The sequence below is a fragment of the Protopterus annectens genome, chromosome 5.part0 (assembly GCF_019279795.1).
Source record: "Protopterus annectens isolate FY-2018-M chromosome 5.part0, PAN1.0, whole genome shotgun sequence".
NCBI lineage: Eukaryota > Metazoa > Chordata > Ceratodontiformes > Protopteridae > Protopterus > Protopterus annectens.
Genome location: NC_056735.1, coordinates 892,503,466 through 892,526,262, shown reverse-complemented (window position 1 = coordinate 892,526,262; position 22,797 = coordinate 892,503,466). Strand labels below are relative to the sequence as shown.

General features: G+C 41.5%; 1 protein-coding gene across 1 annotated transcript in view; it reads right to left on the bottom strand.

Moving 5' to 3' along the window:
• Positions 1-8,533, bottom strand: part of LOC122802272 (olfactory receptor 52K1-like) — an 85,112-nt gene extending 76,579 nt beyond the window's left edge. The window contains exon 1 of the mRNA XM_044071923.1: positions 8,311-8,533. Coding sequence (XP_043927858.1) covers positions 8,311-8,533 — 223 coding nt within the window. The remainder of the gene's footprint in view (positions 1-8,310) is intronic.
• Positions 8,534-22,797: the final 14,264 nt, after the last annotated feature.

Genomic DNA, 22,797 nt, shown 5'->3' with positions numbered 1-22,797 from the left:
ACATGCCAGTGCCAGCCATGACATGGCATGCTGCATTTGTGCAACATTAAACATCACACATACCCAATGTGTGTCATGTGACCTATACACCCAATAGCATTGCAGGACATATATGTGTCACTTTGTACAGATGGCGACTGCTATGCATATTGTGTATAGTTGCATATGTTTGCACACACACAACATGCTATGCATATTGTGTATAGGTGCATATGTTTGCACACACACACAACACTGAGGTGCAAAGCAATGACTGCTATGTGTAGTACTGTGGTCACTGTAACTGGATGGGGTGTAGTACCATGCGCCATCATCATCATGCATCATGTGGTCACTCAATGTTACTAATGTGTGACAGACCACTGCCTAGCATGCTGTACCTGTACTGCAGTGCCGTGGCTACATTCACAATTACACCGCCACTTTGTACATGGGTGTGTGAGGTGCCCAATAGGAAGTATTGCCTAACATGTCTGTGTTATGTGTTGAAGAGTGTTGCACAGCCCCATGATAGGCCTCTGCCGCTCAGGTATATCATGTGTGCTGTGTGGATGACATGTGGGATACTGAAGTGTGACCTTACAGCAGGTGTCTGGTTACGCCATCTGTAGCATGTTGAGGTGTACTGCATATGGCAAACGTGTTATGTTGTGTACATGTGTATAAACTATGCCTATCCAATGTGCAGTACGGTGTTGCCACAATTGTGTCTGATGCTCTGTGTATTGCATGTGATTGAGGCAGCTACTGACATTACTGAGATGTGCAACGTCTTACAGCAAACATGCACAGCATGCATTATGCGTAGGTGTGTTACGTGTACATGGCCTACACCTCACCTATGACATGCACATTTCATTACCAATATTAAAGTTATAACACACTCACCAGCATGGATCATCTGCCCTGCTGTCACACCAGAGGGACCTACAAGAATATGAGACAGTTTGTCAGTGGCCACAACTGTGGCATTGCTACTGTGAGTTTGCTAAACTACAGTAGAACAACAGTCGACAGTCACAGGTGTACAGATAATATTCCAAATATCAGTATTGCAGAACACTAGACAGCACAACTGCTAAACACACAGTACACATCTCACATATGCATTATCTAACAATACAGGTAACAGTAGTCTACAGATAGGGCATGTTACCTGCACGCTCCATTTTAACATGCTGGGTGGCTCCGGCCTCCATGACGACACATGTCTCTTGCAGTTGCTGTTGTTGGCCAGGAGCCACCACGCTTAGGAGCAGCTCCTCCACTCTGGTAAGGGGGGATGAATGTCCACCCCACCACCTGTGGCAAGCTGTTGTCTATGGATATCAGATGCATGCCGCCAGACATGTCTAATTAAATCACAGCAGTGATGGTGTACCTGCTTATTTGTCCAGTCATGCATGCCTATGTCATTTACCCGACGAACAAGATCTTGCCGCAGTGCAGTCTGCTCATGCTGGTGCTGGCTGCTTCTGGAAAACAGCAGGGAGTAGTGCTGCACCAGCCTATGGTAGATTTCCTGTTCCTCTGCTGCTGTGTAACAGGGATTATGTTGGTGGGCCATCGCCCTGAAAGAGAAATAAACAATATGTGTGAGCGAGTCATGTGGCACACTTTACACTCAAGTACAGATATCACTTAACTGCCATATATAGCATCCGTTTGTCTGTCAGAGGATACACACGTTCAATACCACATATTGGTGCTCAGGCTACAACTGACTGACAGTGCCTGGCACACTCTATATATCAAACCACTATACACCAGTACCCAGCACACTGTTTGACACAATGCACAACCTTGCCACAGGGTTATATATCAAGCTAATGCATGAAGAAAGATGTCTTCCATTGCAATGAATGTAAAGTACAGTTACAGTATTACCAGTAAACCACCCTAGTTGTAGATGCCATACCCCTGCCTAACATATGTGCACAGTTGTTAATATAGGTGGCATACTGCTGTAACAGAGTATACATTTAGCTAGATACACACATATACCCTGTAACACACATATGATTGTGGGCATGGTACACGCATAATTACACACACATCAGACATACATACAACACACAAATGTATGCCAACCCAGACAAGCTTTACCTGTGTACTATACAGTACTGTGTGCCACTACTTACACAACCTTATGCCTGAAGTATGTAATCTGTGCAGACTACAGGAAACACACAAGACAGTGTTTCCTAGCAATGTGAACATACACCATACTGTGCTGTTTAGGCCTACAGCTTCAGGTAGTACTACAGTTCATATGGGAGTTGGATTCACCAGCAGTACCACTCACTAAGCGTACATGTATTGCTTTAGCCTACAATGGGACACCACAGTCATCAACAAGGTACTACGTCACAACGTATTCCATACTACTATGTCTGCCTAGCAATAACATACACATCTTTTGCTGGCCTCACAGCTAGGACACAAACTACCATGACAGAAACAAATTTGCACTAAGCTATCACACATTTAGAGACCTTGCACACATTCACCATCATACTCATTCGACCTCACATAGCAGGTATTGCACTGAGTACATGTGTGTGTGCATCGTGTCATAGGTAGGTAACACGCTATTGGCCCTAGGGCCTAGAACAGCCTAGCCATATGCTACCCTGGCCTTTGACACACATGTAATTTGATTTCACTTGCCCCTGTCAACCAGAACCACAGAGGTGATTCCCGGGCTGTATTACCTATCTCCCAAACAATCATCAGGGGTATTTATGACAACTGCTAATGAGGAGCCTTGTTTGCTATTGATAGGTGGTTTATTCCAGAGTATGGCATATCTCTGAGATAGGAATCTATCCCTCCAGCATGTGCTGTTTAGTGAGCTGACGAGGTTTAGGGCCCTAGAGAGTGTAGCCCGGAGGGATTGTGATATGTTGACATGGTGGTAGTCCAACAGATATGGGTGCGACATGCCTCTGTATGTCCGGCAGAGGTCACCTCTGGGTGGGCGGTATGCAACACAGTCTAGCTGTGGTTTTGTGAGTCAGTCTGCATAGGGCATCTGTTTGAGGCCAGTATTACTCTTTGTGAGGTATGTCTGTGGCCTTTCAACTTGCTGTAGTTGTCATGTGAGGTGAGGGGAACACCGACCTATATTTCCCTAGATGACACATCTTTTGTGATGATACGTACCACGTAGACAGATTACAAGACTAGTGTTGCACTGTGATTATAAAACGGGAGGCTACTTTCCACGTGTATTCCATGTTCCCTTATCACACCTTCAGTGTTATGTAGACTACCACCTATGTGGTAGTTAATGGGTACAGTGTTTTGGAAAGGAGGGATGGCACTGCAGTATCGACACTGGTCTTCAGTCCATGCCTTGGTCACCAGGCACCTGTTGCAGTTCATATGACCCTGTGTCTCTCTCTCTATACATATATATATATATATATATATATATATATATATATATATATATTTATATACACATACATCTAAACATCCATTGCTGTACATATAGATGTACATATAGGCACATATACAGTCCACCTTTCATGGTGGGGATATCAATTATGCAACAGTTGTGAGATATACAGTTATGTAATAATATTGCACAGTGTTGTGCAGAATGCATTTTGGTGTCCTCAGCCCATGTAGCTTTAGCAGGCTTCACTGGCTGTAACACAGCAGATCTGACCAATCAGTCCCACAGTGTTTAACCACCACATGACATATACAAGCACTGCATGCTGTTTTCTATGCCACACACTACAACCTACATAGATATATGCGCATAGCAACCTTCAACAACATATATATGTCCACCCTTCACTAAACGTTGCAGTATGTCCCTTGCCCTTTGCACATGTGCAGATACATATAGATACAAACTGCTGCCACATATGGATGATTCACAGTATGTAGAGTACTTTTCAAGAACATCTACTACATGCCGGCAAATACTTATGTGTTACATACCTTACCTTTGTATTTCTCTGCTTCTTCTGTTGTGACCGTTTTTTTTTTTTTTGGGGGGGGGTTTCTCTGTCTGCTTCTATTTCTGCCTCTTTTGTCTGTGTCTCTGTCTCTGTCTCTGTCTCTGTCTCTCTCTCTCTCTCTCTCTCTCTCTCTCTCTCTCCCTCTCTTCCTGCAATGATATTATTGCATGTGTGGACAGCAGGTACAGCCTGCTTTTCCTAGGTATCTGCAAATGTGCATGTCACAGCCTCTGCACCAATTGGTGCCCACCATTTAGTAATTGCATGCAGCCTGCTGTGTGGTAATTGCAGTACTCAGTGTGATTGCAGCCCACTGCTATAAAATACTAGGTTAGGTAGGCATAGCCCTTTCAGCTTTCCAAGGTGGGGCCCATGCTTGTTTGCTCTGTACACCGTTGTGTCAGTCAGAAGGTTGGTATATGTCTCATATCTGAAGCTAGGGTTGTATCCAGTGATATGCATGTTGTACTCAAACCTGAATGTTTCTGCTTCCAGTACACACTTCTCAGTGTAGAATTTTACTCCCCCCTCCAAATGCTAACACAGGATACATGGGAGTATGTACTTTCTTTTTGAATTACACAATTAACTGCCATACAAAAGTAGTTATTGCAGTGTATTCCTCTGGCACATGCACTGTTTGTGAACTGCTATACTGTAATTATTAAGTTACTCACTTCTGAACAGTTTGTGGTTTGTTTGTGTTGACATTAGCACAGGCTGCTCAAGACAACTGGACATATTTCAGTACTGAGTATGCCTACCTACACCGTTGGTTGTGCCTGAATACACAGGTATATAGTACTTTTGGGTAGGGGTGCAGAACTGCAGAGAGCATTATTTATTATCGTGTGATGTTTATCATGCTGAACATACAGGGTTGCTGTGTACCTGTTAGTCTATCAAGACAAGTAGTCTGTCTACGTTGCTCCCACCTGTGGACATATCCAGATGGTAGCCAGAGGTTAGCCTATTATTCTTTGTCTGTGCACCACACCAGTATTTTCAGCACTGGCATTGTCACAGTTGGTTGCTAGCAGTACATGGCTACATCCTTTCATATTTCTGTGTTGTAGTCCTACATAGGGGCATGCTTGTGGAATTCTTTCCAAAGCTATTTGCAGAGTGTGTAAGAGCAGAAAAGCTGATATGCCTGTGTGTTTCTGCCTCTGCCCGGCCTCAGATACTCTCAGCTATATATTTGAACAGCCTCAGGGAAAGGTACATATAAGTGAGATACACCTGTAATATATTACAGACATATTTCAGTTGAGACTTCGAGGGAATCGGAGCATATGTATTGCTACACCTTTTCTGACGTGCAAGCAGTGTCTACTCTCACTTATTAACATTATTCATTAAGTGTGATTCCCCACTTTTCTGCCTAATGTTAGTACTTTTCAGAGGGATTCAGAGGGGCACAGCTAACATTTGTTTACAAATCAGGGACATCCCTGTAAAGCAGTCACAGTTGGGAAGTCTGGCCTCTGCCCTATTCAACTATGCCAGTGTTTATCCTGCTCTGATACTGTGTGGGGTTTGTAAGGTGCTACTGTAACATTATTCCCTGCTGGAATGGCTGGTTCTCTTTTCACAGTCATGTCATGCAATTCCACAGCAACTGCTGGTAAAGACCCACAGAACAAGATTTGTGTTATGGCATTCCTATTTTCCCTTTACATTCCCTCATTGTAATTCATGATATATTTATTTCAGCACCAAGTTATTGTATATCTGCTGTGGCTTAGTGATACTTCATGCAGTCTAGTGTGTCCAAGGTCTGGGGTTCGAGACTAACAGAGGTGTTTTATTTTGCTGCTGAGCAGAACAAAGGCCCTGACATACAGAGTGATTAAGGCACTTTTAAGCAGTTGTAAGCGGGTTTGTGCGATGCTTAGCAATACTAAGCTAAGCGTACACATGCGCACACTGATGCAAACCCGCTAACTACTGCTTAAAAGTGCTTACTCCCGCTAACCCCCGTGCTAATTGCTTTGAAAGAAAAGAAAATGGGGAGATGGGAAAGTGGTAAAAAAGGGGGCACAAAGCGGGAAAGACAGTAGGGAATCCAGCTCGGGATGTGCAGGATGGGTGTATGGAAGGTCCATAGCTGCCCATTTCTTTACCAGTAACAGATGTGCATATGCAATAAATTTGGAGTAAAATTTGGAAACTTCCACCCCTGAGAGAGGGGTGAGGACAACAAAGTATGTTGTACTACCAATTATAATTATCAGTTTACATGTCCAGCAGACATGTGTGCGAAATGGGCAGCTATGTGTGGGGCGTAATTTTTTTGTGGGAACAGATGGCCTTTTTTTTTTTTCAGGTGAGAGTGGAAAGTGAGGTAGAGGAAGTAGGTATATTTAGGGAGGTAGGTTGGGGAGGTAAACAGACAAGACAAACAAGACAAATACAGGGGCGTAATATGACACATGGGGTGGATGTACACAATTGATGGGGACGGATGTTTGGAAATCGCAAGCCCATGAGCCCACAGATGGTAACAGTGGAACTGAGATCCCCACCCATGGGCAGTCACCACTGCACCTTCCCAGCCCTGAGAGTGGCTGTGCTGGGGGCTGCGTAGGAGGGGCAGGCTCTCCCATGAGTCGTGCCACTCGCCTTTTGAGCTGGTATAGGGGATCAGCGACTGAACACTGGATCTCCCTACGCACCACAGCCCGGACCCTTCGGAGAGTGACAGGTGGCCCTTCTTCACCCACACTTGCAAGGGGGGAAGAGCCCCATCCCTGCAGTGCTTCAACCCAAAGGTGGCACAGGAACAACAGAGGAGGGGAGCCCGGGCTGGGCACTGGACCTGCTGGTGCCAGGTGCAATTGCCAGCTGAGGAGGGACAGGTGGGTCCGCTGGGACCGGCCTTCCCATACGTTCTGTGTTTAGGTGTGTTTAATTACAACATAGACAACAGCATTCCAAATTAGTTGTAACAGCATGCGGTAATATTCCCATTAAGAAAAGAATGTTGGTAAGTCAGCTCCAAAGGCTAGGCACATGCAGGTACAAAAATTCAGGTAACTGTGGGTAATAATCCGATCCAATGTACTTAGTACCAGAAGTTGTAAAAACACTGCTTTATTCACCAAAACAAAGGTAAAAGTAAAACGCTGCACCAGCGTTTTTCATTCTGATAAATATCAGAACTTCTTCAGACAACCAACAACACTAGTTCAAAGCATTTTAAAACAAAGCACTAAGTTAAGGCAGATGTCAGTAATTACATTAATTGCTGTATCCCTTGAATTTAAAGTGATACACTCAAATAACTTCTTTTATGTAATACTGAACCAGAAGTTTTTTAAAAGCCTGACCAAAATTGTCACTTAAATATTTTTTTACGTTAAAAAATAAAAAAAAAAAATCATGGTTATAATGTTATCATATCATGTCTAAATTCTTCTACTTACATCTATACTCTAAAACTACACATAAGTACTACTAAAAAGGCATATATAATAAAACTTTAAACTATGCTGATACTAGTAAGTATTGCTAAATACTGATTACTTACAAAGCTGTGTTTTGGTTCTAATTACACCTTCAAGGGCCTTCAATGACAAACACCAACAGCAATAAGAATAATAAAAAATGAACTATCTCAGTAAACTTTTTATCTTTAAAATACAAGAAATTGAACAACACTCATTTAACCCTGGGTCTCTATTTGCAGCTAAACGAAGCTGCCACGCTAATTCTTTCTTTTCTAATTCCAATTTTAAAAATTGGTCATTCACAAAGCTAGAATCCACTAAGTCTTTCACAATTTGGTCTATGGCCATGAACGAAAATACATGGTCTGGGTACCTGGCACAGTGTCTTGCCAGAGCATTATCATTTTACCCCTTGCTAATTGCGTATAAATGTTCATACATTCTATCACGCAAACGCTCTCCGTCTTTCCTATATAAAATGATGGGCACTGCCCACACTGTGCCAGATATACAATAGCCTTAGAATCACATGTGTATGATCCCCTAACAGAGTAGCTTGTTGTTCTAATAGTAAATTGATCCGAGGTCATTAAATACTTACAATATTTGCAAGCACCACATTTTCTCGTCCCATTTCTATTTTGTTTTTTTGGTACCTTCATTTCTATTACTCTTTTCATGTTAATACCTCTTTTGAATATTATTATGGGATTAAAGTTCAAAATATTGGCAACATTCCTGTCTAATGTTAAAAAACTCCAATATTTTCTGACTACTTTACCTATTTCAAGTGCCTCTGGACAATATGTAAATATAAAAGCTGTCAAAATTCCTATCTGTCTCGGTACTGTTAGGACTAGTTTGATCCATGTTTCCTATACCATCGATCACTGTGTTGTTACTGTTAAGACCTGTGTCAATGACCAGGTCTAATGTTATAGTCCCTAGGTCACTTCCCAAAATAGGTTTATATATCCCTTTATCCCTTTTATCCTTTACTTCCTGAAAAATTATATTTAGGAAGGAAGCAGGGTAACCTCTCTTTATAAACATAAGGTATAGCAGATCACATTCTTCTTCAAAATCATCTTTCATGGTCACCATTCTTGCCACTCTCGCCAGTTGACCCTTCACAACAGCTTTCTTTTGGTGAAGAGGGTGCATACTGGTGAAATGCAGAAAGCTGTTGGAATGTGTGGCTTTTCTATGTATTTTGGCTGAAAAGTGACCCCTATTTTTACTCAATTCCACATCCAAGAAATTAATAGTATTTTCTTGAAAATTCCAGGTGAACTTTAAAAAGGTAGTTGTGGAATTAAAGAAGCTAACAAGTAGATCCGCTTCTTTTTGGTCTCCTTTAAAAAGAATGAAAATATCATCCAAAAATCTTTTGTAACTAATAATCTGGTTGACTATGGCTATTGAAAACATAGTTGTTTTCCCAATACGCTAAAATGAAGTTAGCAAAACTTGATCCCACTGGTGACCCCATCGCCACACATACTTTTTGGACAAATAACTTGTTTTCAAATGCCACAAAATTGTTCTTTAAAATGATGTCAAGAAGTTGTTCTACCAAGTTACATTCATTATCGTTAGCCCCTTTAGCCCTGATGTGTTCTACTACCCATTCTACCCCCAAATCATGTGGAATACAAGAATATAGGTCACTGACATCCACAGTTAAGAAGTTTACTGGAACTGGATAGCACACAACCAGGTACTGTACCTATACATGCGAGTGAAAGTGGCAATTCAATGACAGAAAAATTGAAGTTATTTGACGCTAAACTTTTAAAGATAAAAAAGCTTCAGCTTGAATTGAACTATTTCAATAAATGTATCAAAGAAAAGATTGTGCCTAAGGGCTTGAGGCACTATTCTTACCCTACGGGGTTGGAATATGGTTCAGACTTTTATAATGAACTTATCAGCATTTATAACAAACAGGGGTTAGAAATTTTGCATTGTATGGTTAAACACTATCAGATTTCCCTTGACCTGATAACAAAGGAGGTGCTAGTATTGGAACAGGACATCAAAGCAGACTCAGACTTTAACAGATACCAGTTCGAGTTTGATAGAACTTTTTCTAGCATCGCCCAACAGATGACTAAATTAAAAGACAACAAATTAAAAAAGCTTCATAGGGACTTGAAAGCATATGGGGAAGGGACGGCTTTCCCCAAACCACCTGTGGCACAAAAAGTTTCACGTAATTATAAAAACTTTGCAGACTATAATGGTTACAAGGATCAGAGGAGAAACGCATCAGATAATAACTTTTCAGTTGACTTGAACACAGGTCCTGGACTAGATGCTAGACATATTATTGATGATGGTGACATTTTGAGGAGGGAACTGATGGCTTTAACCAACCTACTGGTAATGATAACAACAATCAAAGGCAAAACAAGGATTTTCAAAAAAACTGCAGAGGGGGGAGGGGGGGCAATTGGAAGCGATCCAGCTCAGGGAGCTAAACGGAGATACAACACACGGAGCAACAGCAAATACCTGAGCTAAAACTGTTTGAAACATTATATAATAATGAAGGTGATTTTACTGTTTACAACTTCACTGAGTGCTGTATTGATCAAGTATTGGTGGAATTATTTGCCAAGGGTCTCACATTTGTTCCATCTAAAAATGTGACATTGCTGAACTTTTAATTGATTTTAAGTTATTTATTCGCAAACTGAACTTGAATATTTTGTTTGGTAACTCATCATACAGTAACAATGAACTGAGAATAGCTAGTTCCTTTAACTGCCCCAGAATAGCACAATAAGTATGTTCGAATATTTTTGTGAAAATGAGTTCAGAAATGTTCTGAAGGATTCATCCAAAACCAGATTTAAGCCTAACATTTCTAAAGAGGAAAACCCTTCTTACTATGCTTAGGAATTTACCACTTAGGCTTATGAAACCAGTTAAAGGTGGAGGTTTAGTGGTATTGTACAACTAAGACTACTCTAACATTATGTTGACATTGCTGGAAAGTAGCACCTATGCATTAGTGAGCAGAAATGAATTAAATCAGGCTTATAACAGGATTAATATGTTTATTAGTGACTTGTTTATGGATGGTTGTCTTACCTCAGAACAACATAGTTATTTAACCATGTTGGCACCACGGATCCCTAAAATCTTTGGGATCCCAAAATTGCATAAAAATGTAATGAATCCCCCTTTTAGAGCATTGGTTGACGCACGCCAATCAATTATGTATCCCTGTGCTAAGTTTGTGGACAAGATTTTGAAGAACTATGTGGCCTTAGAAAAACAAATTTTAAAGGACTCGTGGTCATTTTTACAGAGTATGCAAGCCATGACTTTTGATAACACAGTAAACTTCTTAACTGTGGATATCAGTGACCTATATTCTTGTATTCCACATGATTTGGGGGTAGAATGGGTAGTGGAACACATCAGGGCTAAAGGGGCTAACGATAATGAATGTAACTTGGTAGAACAACTTCTTGACATCATTTTAAAGAACAATTTTGTGGCATTTGAAAACAAGTTATTTGTCCAAAAAGTAGGTGTGGCGATGGGATCACCAGTGGGATCAAGTTTTGCTAACTTCATTTTAGCGTATTGGGAAAACAACTATGTTTTCAATAGCCACTTGGTCAACCAGATTATTAGTTACAAAAGATTTTTGGATGATATTTTCATTCTTTTTAAAGGAGACCAAAAAGAAGCGGATCTACTTGTTAGCTTCTTTAATTCCACAACTACCTTTTTAAAGTTCACCTGAAATTTTCAAGAAAATACTATTAATTTCTCGGATGTGGAATTGAGTAAAAATAGGGGTCACTTTTCAGCCAAAATACATTGAAAAGCCACGCATTCCAACAGCTTTCTCCATTTCACCAGTATGCACCCTCTTCACCAAAAGAAAGCTGTTGTGAAGGGTCAACTGGTGAGAGTGGCAAGAATGGTGACCATGAAAGATGATTTTGAAGAAGAATGTGATCTGCTATACCTTATGTTTATAAAGAGGTTACCCTGCTTCCTTCCTAAATATAATTTTTCAGGAAGTAAAGGATAAAAGGGATAAAGGGATATATAAACCTATTTTGGGAAGTGACCTAGGGACTATAACATTAGACCTGGTCATTGACACAGGTCTTAACAGTAATAACACAGTGATCGATGGTATAGGAAACATGGATCAAACTAGTCCTAACAGTACCGAGACAGATAGGAATTTTGCGACAGCTTTTATATTTACATATTGTCCAGAGGCACTTGAAATAGGTAAAGTAGTCAGAAAATATTGGAGTTTTTTAACATTAGACAGGAATGTTGCCAATATTTTGAACTTTAATCCCATAATAATATTCAAAAGAGGTATTAACATGAAAAGAGTACTAGAAATGAAGGTACCAAAAAAACAAAATAGAAATGGGACGAGAAAATGTGGTGCTTGCAAATATTGTAAGTATTTAATGACCTCGGATCAATTTACTATTAGAACAACGAGCTACTCTGTTAGGGATCATACACATGTGATTCTAAGGCTATTGTATATCTGGTACAGTGTGGGCAGTGCCCATCATTTTATATAGGAAAGACGGAGAGACGCTTATGTGATAGAATGTATGAACATTTATACGCAATTAGCAAGGGTAAAATGATAATGCTCTGGCAAGACACTGTGCCAGGTACCCAGACCATGTAGTTTCGCTCATGGCCATAGACCAAATTGTGAAAGACTTAGTGGATTCTAGCTTTGTGAATGACCAATTTTAAAATTGGAATTAGAAAAGAAAGAATAGTGTGGCAGCTTCTGCTTAGCTGCAAATAGAGACCCAGGGTTAAATGAGTGTTGTTCAATTTCTTGTATTTTAAAGATAAAAAGTTTACTGAGATAGTTCATTTTTTATTATTCTTATTGCTGTTGGTGTTTGTCATTGAAGGCCCTTGAAGGTGTAATTAGAACCAAAACACAGCTTTGTAAGTAAGCAGTATTTAGCAATACTTACTAGTATCAGCATAGTTTAAAGTTTTATTATATATGCCTTTTTAGTAGTACTTATGTGTAGTTTTAGAGTATAGATGTAAGTAGAAGAATTTAGACATGATATGATAACATTATAACCATGATTTTTTTTTTTTTTATTTTTTAACGTAAAAAAATATTTAAGTGACAATTTTGGTCAGGCTTTTAAAAAAACTTCTGGTTCAGTATTACATAAAAGAAGTTATTTGAGTGTATCACTTTAAATTCAAGGGATACAGCAATTAATGTAATTACTGACATCTGCCTTAACTTAGTGCTTTGTTTTAAAATGCTTTGAACTAGTGTTGTTGGTTGTCTGAAGAAGTTCTGATATTTATCAGAACGAAAAACGCTGGTGCAGCTGCTTACTTTTACCTTTGTTTGGTGAATAAAGCAGTGTTTTTACAACTTCTGGTACTAAGTACATTGGATCGGATTATTACCGACAGTTACCTGAATTTTTGTACCTGCATGTGCCTAGCCTTGGAGCTGACTTACCAACATTCTTTTCTTAGTTTTCTGTGTGGTTTCTTTTGGTTGCTGGTCGTAATATTCCCATTAACCCAACACACCAGGGTTCCAACAGTTGAACAGCAAGCATAACATTATGCATATATTGAATGACAGTGGACATTCCAACAGCATGTAGGGATGATTGGTGGCAACAGGCCACCAAGATTGGGGTGTTTGAACAGGGCACATACATCAAAGTTCATGCAGATATTTATAGAACAATAGAATATATGTCCCAACAAATGTTGTGAGATTACACATACCCATTGAGGTGTGGAATTGCATTGTTTATGCACATACAGTAAGGTGCAAAAGATATCTCCATTAACATCTTATAAGTACTTTTAGTCTACACTACATTCGGCTATTGACTGCAAGTCGTGTACCACGGATGGCACCAGCAAGGTCACGGATACTGTCATTGATAGTGGTGTTATGGGCCCTCGCGCCTTAGTCCCTGTCTGGTGTACCGTTCCATACGTGCCTGTGCCTGCATTACAGCCCAGAATATACCTGAGGTTGTAAGACCTGTGGGGGCACATCTGCCAGGAGCATTATGACCAGTGGTCCTCCCACGAGAACCCCTGGACATCTGCCTATGTGGTACCATTCCAGAATCTGGCATGGCTGCTGTGAGGGATGCATGTGCCATGGATACCACACTATCCTGGTCAATGCCAACTGTATGTTGTCCCCGCTAAGGCCATTGGTGATGAGGGATGTATTGGCAGTATGAGTGTGAGCATAAATGGGGTGGAAAGCTGTGTACTGTTGATTGCCAGACCAACAACAGACCCTGTCAAACCTGCCTGTGCCACAATACATGTATCATCATCTCCACTATTTGTGGCAGTGACTTCAGGTTCCCTGCTGCATTCAGTCAACCCAACCTCAGCACCTGTGAGAGGAAGGCAGGAAACACATTTTACAATCTGTACATGATGTTATCACACATGCACACATGCACACATGCACACATGAACACATGAACACATGCACACATGAACACATGCACACATGCACACATGAACACATGCACACATGCACACAAATACACTCCTCACTACAGCAGATATACACACACACACCAGTAATTCAAAACATACTCAATAGTGGTTGAAGGTGGGTGACAGTATCACAAGGCAAACAGTCACCTCACACGTGTCAGCATGCAGAATATGTGTTGCTCAAGACCATGCAGTGCGAGTGTAGACAGCCCTAGTTAATAACAGTATACATGGCTTTGATGCATGTGTGTAGTTGTTCAGTGATTGACTACACCCTGGAACACAATGTGTACAAGGACACAACATTACTGTGCAAGTATTATAAGCTCTGCAATGTCCTGTGCACCATCACTCACAGGTATACATACCATGGCTGCATGTGTTATCTGTGTGTCACATAGATTTCCATGTCTGATTACAGTGTCTGTGTCTGTAGCAGATAAGTGTGGACACAGGTGTAGCACATGCATGCTATTTACACACACGGGATGAGTGGTGCATGTATACGTGATGGAATACCAATGCTTGACATGGCCATTGTACAGTGGTTATGGTGAGTGTGGGACATATTGCAGACATGCCAGTGCCAGCCATGACATGGCATGCTGCATTTGCAACATTAAACATCACACATACCCAATGTGTGTCATGAGACCTATACAGCCAATAGCATTGCAGGACATATATGTGTCACTTTGTGCAGATGGCTACTGCTATGCATATTGTGTATAGTTGCATATGTTGCACACACAACATGCTGTGCATATTGTGTATAGGTGCATATGTTTGCACACACACACAACACTGAGGTACAAAGCAATGACTGCTATGTGTAGCACTGTGGTCACTGTAACTGGATGGGGTGTAGTACCATGAGCCATCATCATCATGCATCATGTGGTCACGGCTGCTAATGTGTGACAGACCACCGCCTAGCATGCTGTACCTGTACTGCAGTGCCGTGGCTACATTCCCAATTACACAGCCACTTTGTACATGGGTGTGTGGGTGCCCAATAGAAGTATTGCCTAACATGTCTGTGTTATGTGTTGAAGAGTGTTGCACAGCCCCATGATAGGCCTCGCCGCCAGGTATATCATGTGTGCTGTGTGGATGACATGTGGGATACTGAAGTGTGACCTTACAGCAGGTGTCTGGTTACGCCATCTGTAGCATGTTGAGGTGTACTGCATATGGCAAACGTGTTATGTTGTGTACATGTGTATAAACTATGCCTATCCAATGTGCAGTACGGTGTTGCCACAATTGTGTCTGATGCTCTGTGTATTGCATGTGATTGAGGCAGCTACTGACATTACTGAGATGTGCAACGTCTTACAGCAAACATGCACAGCATGCATTGGCGCGTAGGTGTGTTACGGTACATGGCCTACACCTCACCTATGACATGCACATTTCATTACCAATATTAAAGTTATAACACACTCACCAGCATGGATCATCTGCCCTGCTGTCACACCAGAGGGACCTACAAGAATATGAGACAGTTTGTCAGTGGCCACAACTGTGGCATTGCTACTGTGAGTTTGCTAAACTACAGTAGAACAACAGTCGACAGTCACAGGTGTACAGATAATATTCCAAATATCAGTATTGCAGAACACTAGACAGCACAACTGCTAAACACACAGTACACATCTCACATATGCATTATCTAACAATACAGGTAACAGTAGTCTACAGATAGGGCATGTTACCTGCACGCTCCATTTTAACATGCTGGGTGGCTCGCCCATGACGACACATGTCTCTTGCAGTTGCTGTTGTTGGCCAGGAGCCACCACGCTTAGGGAGCAGCTCCTCCACTCTGGTAAGGGGGGATGAATGTCCACCCCACCACCTGTGGCAAGCTGTTGTCTATGGATATCAGATGCATGCCGCCAGACATGTCTAATTAAATCACAGCAGTGATGGTGTACCTGCTTATTTGTCCAGTCATGCATGCCTATGTCATTTACCCGACGAACAAGATCTTGCCGCAGTGCAGTCTGCTCATGCTGGTGCTGGCTGCTTCTGGAAAACAGCAGGGAGTAGTGCTGCACCAGCCTATGGTAGATTTCCTGTTCCTCTGCTGCTGTGTAACAGGGATTATGTTGGTGGGCCATCGCCCTGAAAGAGAAATAAACAATATGTGTGAGCGAGTCATGTGGCACACTTTACACTCAAGTACAGATATCACTTAACTGCCATATATAGCATCCGCTTGTCTGTCAGAGGATACACACGTTCAATACCACATATTGGTGCTCAGGCTACAACTGACTGACAGTGCCTGGCACACTCTATATATCAAACCACTATACACCAGTACCCAGCACACTGTTTGACACAATGCACAACCTTGCCACAGGGTTATATATCAAGCTAATGCATGAAGAAAGATGTCTTCCATTGCAATGAATGTAAAGTACAGTTACAGTATTACCAGTAAACCACCCTAGTTGTAGATGCCATACCCCTGCCTAACATATGTGCACAGTTGTTAATATAGGTGGCATACTGCTGTAACAGAGTATACATTTAGCTAGATACACACATATACCCTGTAACACACATATGATTGTGGGCATGGTACACGCATAATTACACACACATCAGACATACATACAACACACAAATGTATGCCAACCCAGACAAGCTTTACCTGTGTACTATACAGCACTGTGTGCCACTACTTACACAACCTTATGCCTGAAGTATGTAATCTGTGTAGACTACAGGAAACACACAAGACAGTGTTTCCTAGCAATGTGAACATACACCATACTGTGCTGTTTAGGCCTACAGCTTCAGGTAGTACTACAGTTCATATGGGAGTTGGATTCACCAGCAGTACCACTCACTAAGCGCACATGTATTGCTTTAGCCTACAATGGGACACCACAGTCATCAACAAGGTACTACGCCACAACGATTCCATACTACTATGTCTGCCTAGCAATAACATACACAACTTTTGCTGGACACAGAGCTAGGACACAAACTACCATGACAGAAACAAATTTGCACTAAGCTATCACACATTTAGAGACCTTGCACACATTCACCATCATACTCATTCGACCTCACATAGCAGGTATTGCACTGAGTACATGTGTGTGTGCATCGTGTCATAGGTAGGTAACACGCTTATTGGCCCTAGGGCCTAGAACAGCCTAGCCATATGCTACCCTGGCCTTTGACACACATGTAATTTGATTTCACTTGCCCCTGTCAACCAGAACCACAGAGGTGATTCCGGGCTGTATTACCTATCTCCCAAACAATCATCAGGGGTATTTATGACAACTGCTAATGAGGAGCCTTGTTTGCTATTGATAGGTGGTTTATTCCAGAGTATGGCATATCTCTGAGATAGGAATCTATCCCTCCAGCATGTGCTGTTTAGTGAGCTGACGAGGTTTAGGGCCCTAGAGAGTGTAGCCCGGAGGGATTGTGATATGTTGACATGGTGGTAGTCCAACAGATATGGGTGCGACATGCCTCTGTATGTCCGGCAGAGGTCACCTCTGGGTGGGCGGTATGCAACACAGTCTAGCTGTGGTTTTGTGAGTCAGTCTGCATAGGGCATCTGTTTGAGGCCAGTATTACTCTTTGTGAGGTATGTCTGTGGCCTTTCAACTTGCTGTAGTTGTCATGTGAGGTGAGGGGAACACCGACCTATATTTCCCTAGATGACACATCTTTTGTGATGATAATGCACTAATGACAGATTACAAGACTAGTGTTGCACTGTGATTATAAACGGAGGCTACTTTCCACGGTATTCCATGTTCCCTTATCACACCTTCAGTGTTATGTAGACTACCACCTATGTGGTAGTTAATGGGTACAGTGTTTTGGAAAGGAGGATGGCACTGCAGTATCGACACTGGTCTTCAGTCCATGCCTTGGTCACCAGGCACCTGTTGCAGTTCATATGACCCTGTGTCTCTCTCTCTATACATATATATATATATATATATATATATATATATATATATATATATTTATATACACATACATCTAAACATCCATTGCTGTACATATAGATGTACATATAGGCACATATACAGTCCACCTTCATGGTGGGGATATCAATTATGCAACAGTTGTGAGATATACAGTTATGTAATAATATTGCACAGTGTTGTGCAGAATGCATTTTGGTGTCCTCAGCCCATGTAGCTTTAGCAGGCTTCACTGGCTGTAACACAGCAGATCTGACCAATCAGTCCCACAGTGTTTAACCACCACATGACATATACAAGCACTGCATGCTGTTTTCTATGCCACACACTACAACCTACATAGATATATGCGCATAGCAACCTTCAACAACATATATATGTCCACCCTTCACTAAACGTTGCAGTATGTCCCTTGCCCTTTGCACATGTGCAGATACATATAGATACAAACTGCTGCCACATATGGATGATTCACAGTATGTAGAGTACTTTTCAAGAACATCTACTACATGCCGGCAAATACTTATGTGTTACATACCTTACCTTTGTATTTCTCTGCTTCTTCTGTTGTGACCGTTTTTTTTTTTTTTTGGGGGGGGGTTTCTCTGTCTGCTTCTATTTCTGCCTCTTTTGTCTGTGTCTCTGTCTCTGTCTCTGTCTCTGTCTCTCTCTCTCTCTCTCTCTCTCTCTCTCTCTCTCTCTCTCCCTCTCTTCCTGCAATGATATTATTGCATGTGTGGACAGCAGGTACAGCCTGCTTTTCCTAGGTATCTGCAAATGTGCATGTCACAGCCTCTGCACCAATTGGTGCCCACCATTTAGTAATTGCATGCAGCCTGCTGTGTGGTAATTGCAGTACTCAGTGTGATTGCAGCCCACTGCTATAAAATACTAGGTTAGGTAGGCATAGCCCTTTCAGCTTTCCAAGGTGGGGCCCATGCTTGTTTGCTCTGTACACCGTTGTGTCAGTCAGAAGGTTGGTATATGTCTCATATCTGAAGCTAGGGTTGTATCCAGTGATATGCATGTTGTACTCAAACCTGAATGTTTCTGCTTCCAGTACACACTTCTCAGTGTAGAATTTTACTCCCCTCCAAATGCTAACACAGGATACATGGGAGTATGTACTTTCTTTTTGAATTACACAATTAACTGCCATACAAAAGTAGTTATTGCAGTGTATTCCTCTGGCACATGCACTGTTTGTGAACTGCTATACTGTAATTATTAAGTTACTCACTTCTGAACAGTTTGTGGTTTGTTTGTGTTGACATTAGCACAGGCTGCTCAAGACAACTGGACATATTTCAGTACTGAGTATGCCTACCTACACCGTTGGTTGTGCCTGAATACACAGGTATATAGTACTTTTGGGTAGGGGTGCAGAACTGCAGAGAGCATTATTTATTATCGTGATGTTTATCATGCTGAACATACAGGGTTGCTGTGTACCTGTTAGTCTATCAAGACAAGTAGTCTGTCTACGTTGCTCCCACCTGTGGACATATCCAGATGGTAGCCAGAGGTTAGCCTATTATTCTTTGTCTGTGCACCACACCAGTATTTTCAGCACTGGCATTGTCACAGTTGGTTGCTAGCAGTACATGGCTACATCCTTTCATATTTCTGTGTTGTAGTCCTACATAGGGGCATGCTTGTGGAATTCTTTCCAAAGCTATTTGCAGAGTGTGTAAGAGCAGAAAAGCTGATATGCCTGTGTGTTTCTGCCTCTGCCCGGCCTCAGATACTCTCAGCTATATATTTGAACAGCCTCAGGGAAAGGTACATATAAGTGAGATACACCTGTAATATATTACAGACATATTTCAGTTGAGACTTCGAGGGAATCGGAGCATATGTATTGCTACACCTTTTCTGACGTGCAAGCAGTGTCTACTCTCACTTATTAACATTATTCATTAAGTGTGATTCCCCACTTTTCTGCCTAATGTTAGTACTTTTCAGAGGGATTCAGAGGGGCACAGCTAACATTTGTTTACAAATCAGGGACATCCCTGTAAAGCAGTCACAGTTGGGAAGTCTGGCCTCTGCCCTATTCAACTATGCCAGTGTTTATCCTGCTCTGATACTGTGTGGGGTTTGTAAGGTGCTACTGTAACATTATTCCCTGCTGGAATGGCTGGTTCTCTTTTCACAGTCATGTCATGCAATTCCACAGCAACTGCTGGTAAAGACCCACAGAACAAGATTTGTGTTATGGCATTCCTATTTTCCCTTTACATTCCCTCATTGTAATTCATGATATATTTATTTCAGCACCAAGTTATTGTATATCTGCTGTGGCTTAGTGATACTTCATGCAGTCTAGTGTGTCCAAGGTCTGGGGTTCGAGACTAACAGAGGTGTTTTATTTTGCTGCTGAGCAGAACAAAGGCCCTGACATACAGAGTGATTAAGGCACTTTTAAGCAGTTGTAAGCGGGTTTGTGCGATGCTTAGCAATACTAAGCTAAGCGTACACATGCGCACACTGATGCAAACCCGCTAACTACTGCTTAAAAGTGCTTACTCCCGCTAACCCCCGTGCTAATTGCTTTGAAAGAAAAGAAAATGGGGAGATGGGAAAGTGGTAAAAAAGGGGGCACAAAGCGGGAAAGACAGTAGGGAATCCAGCTCGGGATGTGCAGGATGGGTGTATGGAAGGTCCATAGCTGCCCATTTCTTTACCAGTAACAGATGTGCATATGCAATAAATTTGGAGTAAAATTTGGAAACTTCCACCCCTGAGAGAGGGGTGAGGACAACAAAGTATGTTGTACTACCAATTATAATTATCAGTTTACATGTCCAGCAGACATGTGTGCGAAATGGGCAGCTATGTGTGGGGTAATTTTTTGTGGGAACAGATGGCCTTTTTTTTTTTTCAGGTGAGAGTGGAAAGTGAGGTAGAGGAAGTAGGTATATTTAGGGAGGTAGGTTGGGGAGGTAAACAGACAAGACAAACAAGACAAATACAGGGGCGTAATATGACACATGGGGTGGATGTACACAATTGATGGGGACGGATGTTTGGAAATCGCAAGCCCATGAGCCCACAGATGGTAACAGTGGAACTGAGATCCCCACCCATGGGCAGTCACCACTGCACCTTCCCAGCCCTGAGAGTGGCTGTGCTGGGGGCTGCGTAGGAGGGGCAGGCTCACCCATGAGTCGTGCCACTCTCGCCTTGAGCTGGTATAGGGGATCAGCGACTGAACACTGGATCTCCCTACGCACCACAGCCCGGACCCTTCGGAGAGTGACAGGTGGCCCTTCTTCACCCACACTTGCAAGGGGGGAAGAGCCCCATCCCCTGCAGTGCTTCAACCCAAAGGTGGCACAGGAACAACAGAGGAGGGGAGCCCGGGCTGGGCACTGGACCTGCTGGTGCCAGGTGCAATTGCCAGCTGAGGAGGGACAGGTGGGTCCGCTGGGACCGGCCTTCCCATACGTTCTGTGTTTAGGTGTGTTTAATTACAACATAGACAACAGCATTCCAAATTAGTTGTAACAGCATGCGGTAATATTCCCATTAAGAAAAGAATGTTGGTAAGTCAGCTCCAAAGGCTAGGCACATGCAGGTACAAAAATTCAGGTAACTGTGGGTAATAATCCGATCCAATGTACTTAGTACCAGAAGTTGTAAAAACACTGCTTTATTCACCAAAACAAAGGTAAAAGTAAACGCTGCACCAGCGTTTTCATTCTGATAAATATCAGAACTTCTTCAGACAACCAACAACACTAGTTCAAAGCATTTTAAAACAAAGCACTAAGTTAAGGCAGATGTCAGTAATTACATTAATTGCTGTATCCCTTGAATTTAAAGTGATACACTCAAATAACTTCTTTTATGTAATACTGAACCAGAAGTTTTTTAAAAGCCTGACCAAAATTGTCACTTAAATATTTTTTTACGTTAAAAAATAAAAAAAAAAATCATGGTTATAATGTTATCATATCATGTCTAAATTCTTCTACTTACATCTATACTCTAAAACTACACATAAGTACTACTAAAAAGGCATATATAATAAAACTTTAAACTATGCTGATACTAGTAAGTATTGCTAAATACTGATTACTTACAAAGCTGTGTTTTGGTTCTAATTACACCTTCAAGGGCCTTCAATGACAAACACCAACAGCAATAAGAATAATAAAAAATGAACTATCTCAGTAAACTTTTATCTTTAAAATACAAGAAATTGAACAACACTCATTTAACCCTGGGTCTCTATTTGCAGCTAAACGGCTGCCACACTAATTCTTTCTTTTCTAATTCCAATTTTAAAAATTGGTCATTCACAAAGCTAGAATCCACTAAGTCTTTCACAATTTGGTCTATGGCCATGAACGAAAATACATGGTCTGGGTACCTGGCACAGTGTCTTGCCAGAGCATTATCATTTTTACCCTTGCTAATTGTATAAATGTTCATACATTCTATCACGCAAACGTCTCTCCGTCTTTCCTATATAAAATGATGGGCACTGCCCACACTGTGCCAGATATACAATAGCCTTAGAATCACATGTGTATGATCCCCTAACAGAGTAGCTTGTTGTTCTAATAGTAAATTGATCCGAGGTCATTAAATACTTACAATATTTGCAAGCACCACATTTTCTCGTCCCATTTCTATTTTGTTTTTTTGGTACCTTCATTTCTATTACTCTTTTCATGTTAATACCTCTTTTGAATATTATTATGGGATTAAAGTTCAAAATATTGGCAACATTCCTGTCTAATGTTAAAAAACTCCAATATTTTCTGACTACTTTACCTATTTCAAGTGCCTCTGGACAATATGTAAATATAAAAGCTGTCGCAAAATTCCTATCTGTCTCGGTACTGTTAGGACTAG